The sequence below is a fragment of the Corvus kubaryi genome, unplaced genomic scaffold (assembly GCF_017639235.1).
Source record: "Corvus kubaryi isolate FWS band 111438036 unplaced genomic scaffold, C.kubaryi_AGA036_p1.0 37395, whole genome shotgun sequence".
Classification (NCBI taxonomy): domain Eukaryota; kingdom Metazoa; phylum Chordata; class Aves; order Passeriformes; family Corvidae; genus Corvus; species Corvus kubaryi.
The window spans coordinates 6439965-6453660 of NW_024581134.1; the positions used below are offsets into that span (position 1 = coordinate 6439965).

Below are 13696 nucleotides of genomic sequence, written 5' to 3' on the forward strand. Positions count from 1 at the left end.
GATCCAGGGGCAGCCCCAGCTGCTCTGGGCACCCTGTGCCAGGGCCTGCCCACCCTGACAGGGAGCAGGCACTGCCACGGTTTGCCCAGTGAGGATTAAAATGACAGAAGAGATTAAAAATACATCATTGCATTGGTTTTACTTTGCACAAGTGAGACTAAGTGTATAAATATATATATATATATGTATAATAAAGCTGTAGGAAATCTCCAAACTGCTAACAACTCTTAGAAATGAGATAAAACAAGGATGTATTTGCTTGGAAATTTCATAGTTGCAGTTCTTTCATGATTTTCATTTCCAGGTAATTCAAAAGTACTTCGTGCTGGATCCTGGTTTTCTTTTTTTATGAAACAAGTCCAGGTGTGCTTTGGCAAATGCTCTTTTCTTGGTCTCTCTGATACTCCTCTTGTGCTTTCTGCAGTCTTTTCCCTCTGAGTTTCCACTTGTGAAAGCAGTAGGTGATGAGGGATGTCATTATCAAGGAGAAAATGATGACCAGCACGATGATCAGGGCGATGGTGGACGAGAGGGACCCCTCCAGCTGCTCACTCTCAGTGTCCCTGGTGGAGTTCAGATCAGCAAAGTTCTCATAGTCTGCTGAGGCCAAAAGTGCAGCTCCAGGAGCCTCCTTGAACTTGGGCCTCATTGGGACTCAGGAGCTGTTCTCAAAATCGCTGGAGAAGCAGAACTAGGACTCCCTTGTCACCCAGCTTTCCCCTTGGGTTCCGCAGGCATAGGGGATGCTCAGGAGTGGGGTTGGAAGGCAGGGAGTGCAGGAACAGCAGCGTGTTGCACAAAGCTTCCAGCACAGGTCACCTTTATCCCAGGTGTTAAGGTCAGGAATGTGTTGCTTTCTTCATCAAGGGGCAGGGAAGGCTCAGCCAGCTGCCAGTTTGGGATTCCTTGTTTTCTGCAAGAGATAATTGGAGAAAATCCAATCAATTTTCCAGTGGTGGCGGAGCTTGTCCTGGGGCTGAATGCAAAACAAGCACTGCAACAAGTGTGCTTTCTATCTTAGGAATTGTCTCAGTGAAAGACTCTTTTTTTCTTTCCCAGAATATTCCCAGAAGAAAGTGAAATCAAAGGCCTGGTTTGTGACCTTGGGCAGGCTTGGTTTTGGTAACATCACCCAACATTAACAAAAACAGGAGCTCTCATGTTAAGAAGGGGTTTCATTCCCCCTCTCTGCTCTCAGACTGGGCTTGTCTGGAGAGGGTTTGAGTTTGGGGTTTTAGTCCTCATTATACTGGAACTGAGGGGGTGTCCTCACTGATTGCAGGTCTGGGATCTGGAGAAAGGGCCTGGGAATTGAGGAGGTTTCCTCACTGATGGCAAATCCGGGGTCTGCAGAAAGAGCCTGGGTGAAAAACCACGCCGGATTATTTGAGAGGTGAGCTCCCCTCCAGGCACTGAGCTGTAAACCAGAATTTAACCCCCCCACCCTTCCACAGTTCTGATGGAATTTCAAAGACTTTTAAGTCGTTTGTCTTTGATATGTGCTGTGTGTGACAAAGCCTAAAAAATTCACTCCTCTGAGCAGTTCTGAGGTCCAAAGCTGCTCTGCCATTCCCTCCCCTGATCCAAATCCCATTTTGGAGTTAAACCTGAGGAACAAGGCTGCTCTGCTCTTGACTCCTGCTTCCAGCCAGGACAGGAGGATTTGGCCCCGGGGTATTTTCCTTCGAGGAGCTGGAAGTATGTTCGGGGCTATTTATTTCAGATAATTTATTTCAGCTTGCTCCAAACCCCCTCCACAATGCTTGGAGGCCAAAATGAGGTTTCAGAGATCTTGGAGCCTCATTGTTTGGAGATGCTCTGTGAGAGGATGCAGTTCATCCTCTTTACAGAAATAAAGTTCGTCCCACTCAGGCTCACAGAGAGCTGAGGGTCTCTTTTACTAATTAGCAACACGTTCTGATTAGTAATAATCACTGTTTATATAGCTCAGCATTCTGTTGATGCTAAAAGATGTAAATAACAGTTCCTGCCAGTTTGGAACAATATGTTCACGGAGTCAGAGAGAAATGGGGATTTTCAAGGAAGTTTAGAACTCAGATTCTGCTGTAGTTGAGGGAGAGCTGATTGAAGGCTCATTTCACATCAGGGACCAAGGCACCTTTGATGAATGCCTACAAGTGGCACTGCTGGCAAGCCATGCGTCAGGAGGGGATGGCAACAGAATATTTTAGTGCTCCTCAGCCATGTATTCAACATCCTTCTCAAGCAGCCTAAAGAAAGAAACTGCAACAAAAGCACTTGAGAGGCTGAGAAATGCCCCTCTGATTTATGGAGCAGCCCAGTGTCCACCTCCCACGTGGAAGTCCAGGAGGGGGGAATGTCTCAGCACTGAGAGAAATGGGATCCTGTCATACTTGCCTTAACCTGGATCTCATCTCATCTGTATCGACAGCTGTCAGGCTCCTGTGGGGAGAAGAAAACAAAAGATACAAAGTCAGAATGCAGCTGGTTCTGTGCTGCTCCAGGAAGGTGCAGGGATGTTGTTTGTAACTCCCCCATCAGTTCAGGGAGGTGGACTTTCAAAACCAAACCAGGAATGCTTTAAAATCTTAAATCTGCAATGCTCTCCTTGTGCTTCAGCTGCATTTTGGGGAAGGAAACTGCTTTTATGGGCAAATCCCTTCGAAACAACCTCTGAGGGTTCTGCTGGTGGCTGTGCTGTGAACTCTTGAGTGACTGTGACCAAACCCATGGGTGACATGGCAGTGCCAGCACTGCTTCCTGAGGGCAAGGAATGCTCCTTGCTGCTGCTCAGGGATGGACTGGGGAACCAGATCAGAGAGCAAAGGGTGAGAGAAACCTCAAGGGCTGGCAGCCATGGCTGGAGGCCCCAGCTCGGTCTGCGCCGCCAGGAGCGGTGCCAGGGGAGCTGCCAGGGAGAAGCTCTTTCCTGGGAATCGGCGTGGGCGGGTGTGGATGTGAGGGGTGGTGCAGAAGGGCTGCTGGGGTGAAGGAGTTGCTCGTGACACAATCCCAGCGTGGAAAGGAAGCAGGCAGGGACAGCAGTGGTGGGTGTGCTCCAGAGGGGCCTCTCCAGGCTGGGGAAGCCGAGAGGAGCCTGGTGAGGTTCAGGCCTTGGAATGATCACACACAGCTCCCATCCCATCTGCTGGAATCTCACTGGCAACACATCCTCAGGGGAACACTGTCCATTAAAATCCCCCAAAACCCCTTTTCCTTGCCCATGCTTTAAGTGAATTCCAACAGCAGAGAATAAATGAAGCTGATGTTGTTTGCTTGGGTTTGTGTGAGTCATAAGTCTTCGGTGGCTCTGGCCTGAGCGTTGCAAACATTTCAGTCAGGATCTCAGGTCTGGGCACATTTAATTCCCATTAAAATATATTAGAAAGATTCAAGTATTGATAAAAATAATGAGATTTTTTAAAACCTGGAGATTTGTTAGAATAAACTTCTCGTGCAAGCACATTAGAATATCTGGAAGTTGAATTAATTTTTAAAGCTTTTAATGAAATAATAGTGTTTTACTCCAGTACTTAGGTAAGCTCAGGCTCTTGGTGGAGCACGTCCTTGCCTTGGGATGGACTTTCCTACCCTGGCTCATGTTCCTTTGTCTTTTTTACCAACCTATAAAGTAAAGTACAACTCAGTACAAGATGGGGAGGACAAAATCTGCTCCTAGATTTGTAATATCCTTAGGACAGGAATCATCTTCCCTTTGTTCTCCAAGTTTGACCTCGGAGAACCTCAGAGAGAAAAAGATTTTTGAAGGTTTTTTTTATAGTTTTTGAGGGTGGAAAGTAAGAGAGGGTTGGATGCAATTTATATGAGAGGAACAAGGCAAATGACAGTTAAAAATCCCAAAGTGTCTCAAGATTAATTCAGGTTATTGGCACCTGTCAAATACTGAATTACTGAAGAGAGATAAGAATGTTCATCAACAGCTTTTTGATTTCCCTGAGAGTCCTCCCTTTTATGAGGGCAAACCTTGCCAGCCGTGGTAATAATGATGTTATCAGTGTTACATTCAAGACTGAAATGATGATTTGCATTGTATTCCTTAAAAAAAACCAAATGAAAAAGTCAAAATACCATGTGGGAGATCAGAGTTCTGGTTTATTGGATTCAGTTTGGGGCTTTTATACTCTTAGGATAACTGGTTTTTTATTTCCAAGGAAGGACTGAGTTTAGTGAATGTCTGGAATCTGCAGCTTTGCTGGAAGGATGAAGGGCAGGACTCACACCTGAGCTGCTGCAGCTCCCTTGTTCCAGTAGGAAGCTGGTTGCACATCCCTGACCTGTGGGATAACTCGGGCTTCCTGGTGGGGTTGATAAAGAATGGCTGATAAGGACATAAACCCAGCAGCAGTGAGGAAAAGGAACAGCCCTGCTCTCAAAGGAGCACAAAACCAGATTTCCAAAGGAAAGGTGACTGCCCTGAAATACAAACCTGCTCCTTGTGAGTTGATAGAAAAAATCTCTTTGATTTCTCCTGCAGGAGCAGGAGAACCTTGGGTTCTGTCTTTGTGTGTCTCATGCCCCCATCCCTCCATTCACCGTGCATTTCCCACCGTTGAATTACTCCCAGCATTTATGTGACCCTAAATATATATTGATTTTTTAAACATAGTTTCAGGCTTGCTTTCATTTTGCCTTCAGCTTTCTCATAAATGTCTCTGCTGCCTTTCAAATTGCCTCTTCCATTTTAATTGCATTAGGGAAGAATGCAGCTCCTCTCTCTCCGTTTGCATCTTTTTGATGTGAAAACACTTGTGTGAAAGGTGTCCCTCATGCTTAGACCTGATACAGAAATGGCTCTTTCTCCTCCTCCTCCAGAGCTGGGGAGCGAGACATCAACTCCAACACTTGTGCTGCAGATAAAAGGCACAGTGGGAGTGGGAGCAGAGGAAGAGGGACAAGGAGGAGGAAAGGAGAGGAAGGAATGGGAGAAGGCTTTGAAAAACACACTGTGAGATGTTTTCGCCTTGCTGCCTCTTCTCTAAACTCATCTGGGAACAAAGGACGGGGATTTAAGAGTACTGAAAATAACCCATAAATATTTAGGTATTTCTTTTTGGATGCTTAAAGAACTTTTGGGAATCTGCAGGTTTCACGTCTCCCGAGTGCTGCTCAGTTTCATTCCTGGGAGGTTCTGTATCCTTCGGGGTGTGTGTTGTTCCCATACACTTTTTTTGTAGTGGCACCAGGTTTGCAGGTGTTAAACACCTCAGATTTACCTGCAAGGTCCTCACATTAAACCTCTTCATCCCTCTTTCTTCTCTATTGTTAATCTCCAAGGAGGAAACAAGATTTGTATTTGATTTTTCCACCCCTAGAAACGCCATTTGCATAAACCCCTTGTGATTACACCCAGTGCTGGAACTGGCACCTTAGGGAAAGGTTGGAGCAAGCCAATTAATCTTTTAATTAAGTGTACAAAACTCTAGCCCTGCTTTTATCCCAGTGAACACGAAATCTCTGCTCTCAGTTGTCGTTCAGAGTGTTCTGTCTGCACTATTCCTGAAGTTGTCTTATGCAAGAAGAGAAAAAGGCTGGGAGTTTTGGGATCACTCATTCCAGCACTGGCCAGATCCCTGAGCCAGTGGAAAGTTATGTTCCTATAAAAAGATCAATATCTGGTGGGATCCCTATTCTCCTGGGAGCTGCCCTGGGCTCAGATAACTTTGAGGGATGGTTTGTGTAGGACAAAACCAGGTAATTGTAGAGCAGAACCTGATCCCATCTTCCCTCCCCCTCGGAAGATCCTGAGCAAAACTTCCATGACTGAGGTGGAAGTTGCAGGCTGTGCCACTGCTCAGGACATTTCTGGGATCCAGAGGAGCTGCTGTGGGCAGGGCTGTGCTCAGCAGGGCCATAAATGGAAGGTGCTGCTTTCCTGGGCACTCTGTTTACAGAGGACCCACACGAGGCTAATTCTGGTTTTTATTTTAATTGAGTAATCCCTAAGTGCAGATTAATTGAAGCCACAGCCGTGTCTGGCTTTAGGCTCTCTCTGAAGTTGATTTCCATCCCACTGATTTTATTGGTGACCTCTGCTAGTTTAATGTGTTAATTTAGCCTGAGTGTGATTTGATAAACAGCAGCAGCTTTTGAGGTGTGATCACAGCCTCCCTGGCACTGCCTGTTTTGGCAAATCTGAGCTTTGCTCTGTGCAAAGTCCAAGTCCTTCTGGAATGGCTCCTGTTCCCAGGAACAAACTGCACCTAGGCCGTGTACAGACTGAACACCTGATGGTCCCTAAACCAGTCACTGCAAGGTACCTGTGGCAGATATTTTAGCCTTCTTGTCCAGGAAATGTGAGGAAAGCTTATTATCCTGAGCATTGGAATCCTTGCAGGAGTGGTGTGAGGGAAATTTATTATCCTGACCACTGGAATCCTTGGATGCCATAAATGCTCCCCAGAGGTGGGAGGATGAGGCTTGTCCAAGCTGGCACAAACCTATGAGGAGGAGACACTGGGGCTTATTCCTTTCACAGGAATAACAACAATAACAATAATAACAACAACAATAATAATAACAATAATAATAACAATAATAATAATAATTTCTATCTAGGAAGGGGTCTGGATTTCTTCCCTTTTAAGCGTGGAGAACAGTGCTGTGTCCAGGTGCTGTTCTCTGAGCACGTTCCTTCCTGGTGTTCCCTTCCAAAGAGGCTTCGCTGCCTTTTGAAAGCTCTGTTGAGGTTGTTTTTCTCAAAGCAGCACCACTGCTCCTCTTTTTGGAGGGTGGATTTTCCTGACGAGCCACTCCTGCTACAGGAGCAGGCTTCCATCAGCAGCTAAAGAGAACACCCTGCAAAATGGGGATTCTCTGTCCCTTAGAAATGATATTTTGTGGTTCACTCATTGCTGATTTAGTTCAGACTCGTTTTTTAGGCTGTTCTTCCCCTCCAGAATCAGGGGCAGTTCCATCCTGTGGTACAGAGGCAGCCTGGGAGTTTTCCCTTGGTCCATATTTTAGCTGTTACTCTGTGAAAACACAAATCCTGGAGTGAGCAGTGCCCAAATCTACACTGAGCTTAAACTGCTCAGTGATTTTTTTCCCCTATTTGCTGTTTTTAGGCTCAATTTGCCCCAAAGTTACAGGATTTTTGGAGCCAGAACAAACAGAGCAGGTACAGGTGGACGATTAATTGTTGAATTAGAGGGGAAATGAAAACTGAGAGCTCCTTCAGTTTAGAGCTGAACTCAAATGAAAAGCCCAAACCTAAGAACCCTCATTAAATATAATTTTAAGCCAATCAATGACCTTTTTGTTAAATTCCCATTTTGTGTGCAGGCAGAGGAGGGTTCTAATTCTGGCCTAATTGTGAAGGGATGAACAAATTAGGTCTGGTTTTGTGTCCCCCTCCCTATTTAATCTGTCCTTTCCCATTTTCTCCTGCCCTACCACGAGCAAGGAAAGCCATTACAGCTGGGACACTGCAGCCTTTCTCTTGGATCTAAAATCTGACTGAAACTCCTGCAGGGATAGATTTGGGGTTTTTTTAAATATTGCAAAGAGCAAAAGATGGTTTGAACATTCCAGTTTTCATCCATCTCCTTCCAAAATAAAACTCTCCTGCTCTTGATGAACAGGCTCAGTCTAGGACTGCAATAAATTCACTACTCAAGGAATTTCACCTTTAAATTGTGCAGGAAAAGAAGAAGTTAAAGGGTGGGAGGGAGCAGGGGCTGGGAGGGGGAGTGATGAGTGTCAGTTTAGAGGCAGCTACTTTGTCTGTTCATTTCTGGAATAAAATCACATTTCCCACAGCACAGACTGGGAATAGTTTCTGTGGGATTTGAGAGTTGTAGGTGAGCAGGAGCACCCTTCCCTCCTCTCTCCATCTGCAGCCCAGGGAGCTGAACTGGTGTGCAGTGAACTGGTCCCAGCGCCGAGGCTGAAGGAGGGAATGAAGACTTGGCGCATTCAGTGCTCACAGCACTGACTTTCCTTTGAGCTTCCAATCCCATTCCAAACGGGAAAAGCGCTGTGGGATCAGTGGGTGTGTTAGGGATGGCACTGCTGGGGTTGGGAGGGGATAAGGGCGCCCCGAGGGGTTCAGCTGCAGGCACGGCAGCGGGACAAGTTTGGGGTGCAGGTGTGGGAGAATGGGAAGGGTCAGGGATCCCTGGAGCGCCGGGGATGGAGAGGAGGGGCAGGTACGTCCCGGGGTGCCCGGCACAGCTTTGCTGGGAGCAGGGGGATGCAACTCCTTGGGAAGGGCGGGGTGCGGGAAGCTCTGGCACCCGGGGCAGGAGGGTCACAGCTGGGACGAGAGCAGGACCCCCAGAGAGGACCACGAGTGGCCTCGGGCCGGGCTGGGGGCAGCGGGGTGGGCAGAGCAGCCCTGGAGCCTGTCAGGGACCGCGCCAGTCCGGCAGGCTGGTACCGTGCTGTGCCAGCCTGGCACATGGCTGTCCTGGTGCCGTGCCAGCCTGCACACCAGTGCCGAGCCAGCCTGAACGCTGATACTGTGCCGTGCCAGCCTGCACACCGGTCCCACGCTGCCTGGCACGGTGCCGTGCCAGCCTCACACCCCGGGTACCACCGTATCACTGAACGCTGGTGCCGTGCTGTGCCGTGCCAGGCAGGTACCGTGCTGCCCAGTGCCGTGCCAGCCGTGCCGGGACCGTGCCGAGCCGTGCCATCCAGCCGGCACATTGGTACCACGCTGCCCGGTGCTGTGCCGTGCCAACCCCGCACGCTGGTACCGTGCTGTGCCGTGCCAGCCTTGCACACGGGGATCACGGTGCTGTGCCGTGCCAGCCTGAACGCTGGTTCCGTGCCGTGCCAGCCCTGCCCGCCGGTGCCAGCCCCAGCGCCGTGTCGCCCGCGGGGGCTGCGGGGCCGGGATGCAGCGGAGCAGCCCCGGGCTCTGCCGCAGGCGCTGCCCGTGCCGGGCGATCGCCGCCGCGCCGGGCACAGCGGCCGTGCCGGGAAGCAGCTCCAGAGGGGCATCCCTGCGGGAAGGGGCGCACGGCGGGCAGGGGCACCGTGCCCTGCGCACAGCGGGAAGGGCGCAGGGCTGGGGCTGGGTCCATCTCGGAGCTGCCCCCTCCCTCCCTCCCTCCCGCACTTGCAGCGCGCCCGCGGCTCCGCACAAAGGAGCCGCCGCAGCACTCACCTGCTCCGGCCACCTCCTCCCCGGACACCGGGGGCTGTCTGGGGCTGGCAGTCCGGGCAGGGCGCCCCGAGCCCGGCCGGTGGCCCGCGGTGGCCCCGGAGCCGGCGGCGCTGGCCGGGAGCGCGGTGGTGCCGCAGCTGCAGCGAGGGTGGAACCGCTCCACACCCCCTCGGCAGCACCATCTGAGCCCCGGCGAATTTGTCAACTTTATTTAGGGGGAAGAATGGATCACATGGGGAGCTTCACCCAGCTGGGAGGAGCGTGTCAGTGCAGAATCAGGTCACCGGCAGAAAAGCCGAGTTAGTCACGGCCGGCAGCAGCGATAGTGAGAGCGCAGCCAGGCAGGGAGAACAGCCTGAGACAAAGGCAGGGAGGCTGATAGGAATTCAGTGCTGCTGCTTCCTTCCCTTATCTGTGCCATTAAGCGGGGTAATTTCGCTCTCCTTTTATCAGGTGAGTTTTCCTAATCAAGTACGAAATAGAGTGGGATGTGAAAGAAATGTTTTCAGCTTCCGAGTGCTTTTTGAGCACGTTCGTCCTGTCGAGGTTTCTACAGCCTTTTCTTTTCCCATTCCTCTCTGTGTCCTGCTGTGTTGTATTGATCAGCCCCAGAGAAACGGATGCTGCAGCCCCATCCCAAAGCATCCACATCCAGCAGTCCAGGTGGAATATTTGCCTCTGTCTCCAATCTTTCATTTGCATCTCCTGCTCAGACAAAGGCTGGAGGCTGCTGCCTGATCCCTGTTGTCCCACTGGCTGAGGAATCCTCGAGGAATTGGGTTTCCACAGCACCTTTCCCTGCTCTTTCTCATTCCTTTATGGCTGGGGAAGCTCCCGAGCACAGGTAACACAAAAGCTGTCCCCTGCTTGCTGCAGCAGGATCCGTGTGACTTTTAATATCGTTGTTTATTTAATCACCACACACTCCAAAAAAGCTGTGATGGGTTTAGGTTATTCAGAGGCCAAAATTCGAGCGTGGATTCCGAAGTGTGGATCCCTAAATACACACACTTCTTGTGAAGGAGTGGGCCTGACTTTTATAGGTGCTAAGCAACTGTTCTTGTGCATTTCCATCTGCGCTGAAGTCACATCCCACCCTCTGCCACCTTCCTCATGTCCACACTTTGAGACAGAAATGAGCTTTGGAAAGTGGGCTGGCTCCTTCCTCTGCTGCCAGGAGTTTTCTGTCCAAAGGAAACTCCATCCTGCCCCACAGCAGCTCCATCCTAAAGCAGCACACCTGATGGAAGGCCCTGGTCCCCAGGGCAGCTGCCCCAAGGAAGCCAGGAGGGCTGATGTGTCCAGGGAGGATAAAAACCCAGGGCAGGGTGTCTGCTGCAGCCAAAAACCGCCCGAGCAGCCATGGAACAAGTGGCAGCTGCCTACAGAGGGACTTCCTTCAGCTTGCAGAAAATCACCCAGCCTTGGCACTTAAAGGCTGAAACAGTCAAAATGTTGACTCTTGGCAACTTCTTAATGAAGCCTCTGGATTAGAGACGATGTAAGGGAGGATTTCACACCAGGAAAACAACCCTCACATCGGAGCACAGCGAGAGGCAAAGCCCAGTCCCTCGGAGTGCAGTGCAGTCCTGGCTGGGGCAGAACTTCCCAGTCCTTGCTTTTCTTTCCCCAGCAAAGGGGCAACCTGGGCCTGTCCCAGAGGAACCAGGGAGCACAGCTGCTCCTGCTGCAGGGAGAATTCAGCCACAGCTGGTTCTTCGTGGGGGCAGAGAAAGCTCTTTGCATCTCGGCTACAACACAGCCAGCAGCACTCTGTGCCTGCCGCAGGGAGAACGGGAGGTTTCCCCAGGAGAACCTGGGCGTCGGCACCTGGAGACTGAGCTTGGTGTGGAACTTCCCTTTGGGCTGTGCAGAGGCCTGGATTTCAGCACAGGGAGGATCCATCCCTCTGCGCAGCAGCTCCAGGTATTTGGGGTTATTTTGTGACAATCTCTGCATTGCCTGGTCGGAACAAACCTGGCAAAGCCCTCGTTCCCCCTTGTTTATATCTCAGCCCCAGTTTATAGTTTGTATTTCTTCCTTGCTGGCTGAACTTTTCAGTCTCCTGCATTTCATAAAACTTTCCCTTCATATTTTTATACCCTGCTGCTTGCTGAAGTGTCTGATGTCAACTGAAAAAATCTATATATAACGTGTGTGTCTGAATGCATATTTATATAAATGCATCCATATCCATATGCAAAGGCCTGGGAATGCAAATCCCTCCCTGTTTGCATTGGTGCAAGGGGAGTTTTTCCTCTGGTTTTATTCCATTTCACTCTCCCCAACACTTTGCCAAGGAGCTGAGCTCATAAGGAACGTCTGAAAAGGTTCTAATATATTTTTATGCTACATTTAAGCTTTTCTTCAAATGCTTGCTCCTAATCCACCGTGACTAATCCACTCATATTCCTCACACTTATCAGATTCGCCACTTCCTCAATCTCCTCTATTTTAAGGCTTGCAACAGGTCGGGAATTGTATCAATAATTTGAAGATTGTGGCACTCAGGGGGCTGTTGACCAGGGACAGGGACTGTGTTGACACAGTGTTGACAGTGTCTCCTCCAGGAAAACTTCCAATTCCCAGGAAATCAGTGCTTCAGGAAGTACCTGACTGCAGTAGGACTTTAGGAAGGTGATTCCTGGCTGTGAGGGCCTGGAATAGAATTCCCAGAGAAGCTGCCCCTGGATGCCTGGAGGTGTCCAAGGCCAGGTTGGAGCACCATGGGATAGTGGAAGATGTCCCTGGCTGCAGGTGGGTGACACAAGGAGATCATTCCCAGGGAAATGGGATTTTTTCCATGTCCACGCTGTTGTCAAGGTGCTCTCCCCATGCAGAGATTCATCGCCTTTACTGGGTCCCCATCTTCCCTTGGAGCAGGGAATAGGAAATGTGGCTTTTCCTAATCCCAGCTGAGCAGGGAGGCACTAAAACCAGAATCATTAAAAGCGAATTTTCCCATCAACACCAGGCCATCCAACTCCTCCTCACTGGATAAAGTTATAAATGTTGACTGCAGGGGGAGAGCAAAATTTGGAGGCAAACAGACTGAAACGAAAGCTCATCATGCAGGAAGTTTGTGTGGGGCTGCTCTTCCCTTCCACCCGAAGCGGAATGCTTGGCTTTATTAGGAGAGGTAAAATCGACTTAATAAAAAAAAATCAGTGAAGAGTCTGTCCCTGGGTGAGCTCGTCGTGCACAACCGGCTTAGCCAGCACTGCTGATCTGTCAGTCTCACTGATTTTAATTGCATCCAGCCTCATCGGGCAATGTGGAATGAGGCCTGAGGCTTCCGAGGTGTGGTTGGAATCCTCAGGCTGCTCCCCTGTCTCTGAGATGGCTCCTGAGGAAGACTGGCAGCTCCTGAATTCCTTATTCCGGGAAGAAGGCAGGCGAGGAGCCTGTGGTAGGAGCACAGAAAATACATCACCCTGAGGGAGGAAGTCAGAAATCCCTAATTAACCTGCATTTGGGAGAGTAAGGAGCACTCCCAGAGGAACTGAAGGAGTTACAGCTAATACTAACGCACAGAACAGCTGCTGCACAGGGCATGGAATTCCGCCATGGAATTCCTTGCTGCAGGTGTGCTCTGAGGCTGGAAGCTGTGAAAAACGAGGTTCACTCTCCTGTGAGAATTTAAAGGGTTTAATATAAAGACAATAAGAGACACATAAAATAAAGCAAAGGGATAATGGCCGGGTGCCTTGGCACTCTGCCAAGAGCACTCCTGATCCCCGAGGTGAGTCCTTTTTATACCATTTTTACTGTCTGTTCTTTATGCATATTAAAACTTTTCCTGGAGCTGTTCTGCATGGCCACTCCTTGGTTCCGCCTTTTTAGAGCATGCATAGTCTTCGGCCTTGTGGTTTTATTTCTCTTGATTCTTGGGGTTGGGCCCGCTAGATAAGAGTCGATGGTAGGGTGGATCTCTTAATTCTCCAGCCAGTCAGGGCTGATTGCAGCTTTGGGCCTCTTTGCCCCCCGGGCAGAGCGGTGATAGCGGCTCTCGGACCCTCCTGGCCGCCCGTTCTCCGGGCAGAGCAGCCTTTGGGCCCTTTTGTTCCCTGGACAAAGTGTTGATTAGCAGCTTCTCGGGCCTCATCCTCTGCTCGCTTGGAGGTTCTCTTACTTGCTCACACTTGCTAACATTCTTGCTAAAAAGAGAGAAAACTCCATCCACACAGCAAAAAAGCATTTCTAACATTATATAATATCTACCTTTATACTTTGCGAGAAGCCAATATTATAATCTATGTTTATAACAAAGCCTTGAAGGATTTCTGGGAAGGTGTCGGGGTCCCTTTCCCCGGCCATGGAGCCCCGGGCGAGGGGCCCTGAGGGAGGCACGGGGTTTACCCAGCTCCTGCTCCGCCTCGCTCCCATTGTCTGCTCCGTGCTCCCTGCGCAGGAAGGAGCCTGAGCCCGGACTGTGAGGGCTCCTCCGCACAGCCGGGACTGTGAGGGCTCCTCGGCAGAGCCCGGACTGTGAGGGCTCCTCGGCAGAGCCCGGACTGTGAGGGACCCTCGGCAGAGCCCGGACTGTGAGGGCTCCTCGGCACAGCCGGGACTGTGAGGGCT

At 50.2% G+C, this 13696-nt stretch overlaps 2 protein-coding genes across 5 annotated transcripts in view; one reads left to right on the forward strand and one right to left on the reverse strand.

The window, feature by feature from the left end:
* Positions 1-12880, forward strand: part of CUNH8orf48 (chromosome unknown C8orf48 homolog) — a 28966-nt gene extending 16086 nt beyond the window's left edge. Inside the window, exons 8-9 of one of the 4 annotated variants that reach the window (XR_006018047.1) lie at positions 1283-1393; positions 9331-12880. The gene's annotated coding sequence lies outside the window, so the exon portion shown is untranslated. The other 3 variants (XR_006018046.1, XM_042039914.1, XM_042039915.1) reach the window with 3 other exon arrangements.
* On the reverse strand, positions 121-9406 carry LOC121670123. Its single transcript, XM_042039917.1, has 3 exons — positions 9116-9406; positions 2380-2424; positions 121-913 (listed from the first exon to the last, which is right to left on the reverse strand). Exons 1-3 carry the CDS (start codon positions 9295-9297, stop codon positions 748-750), a joined length of 393 nt encoding a protein of 130 aa, XP_041895851.1. The 5' UTR covers positions 9298-9406; the 3' UTR covers positions 121-747.
* Positions 12881-13696: the final 816 nt, after the last annotated feature.

Excerpts from the sequence above, each read along its gene's own strand:
- LOC121670123 (XM_042039917.1), bottom strand. The coding sequence starts at position 9,297 with ATGGTGCTGCCGAGGGGGTGTGGAGCGGTTCCACCCTCGCTGCAGCTG. Across the intron at positions 2,425-9,115 it reads GGAGGAGGTGGCCGGAGCAG|GAGCCTGACAGCTGTCGATA; the intron begins GTGAGTGCTGCG and ends TTCTCCCCACAG. Across the intron at positions 914-2,379 it reads GAGATGAGATCCAGGTTAAG|AAAACAAGGAATCCCAAACT; the intron begins GCAAGTATGACA and ends TATCTCTTGCAG.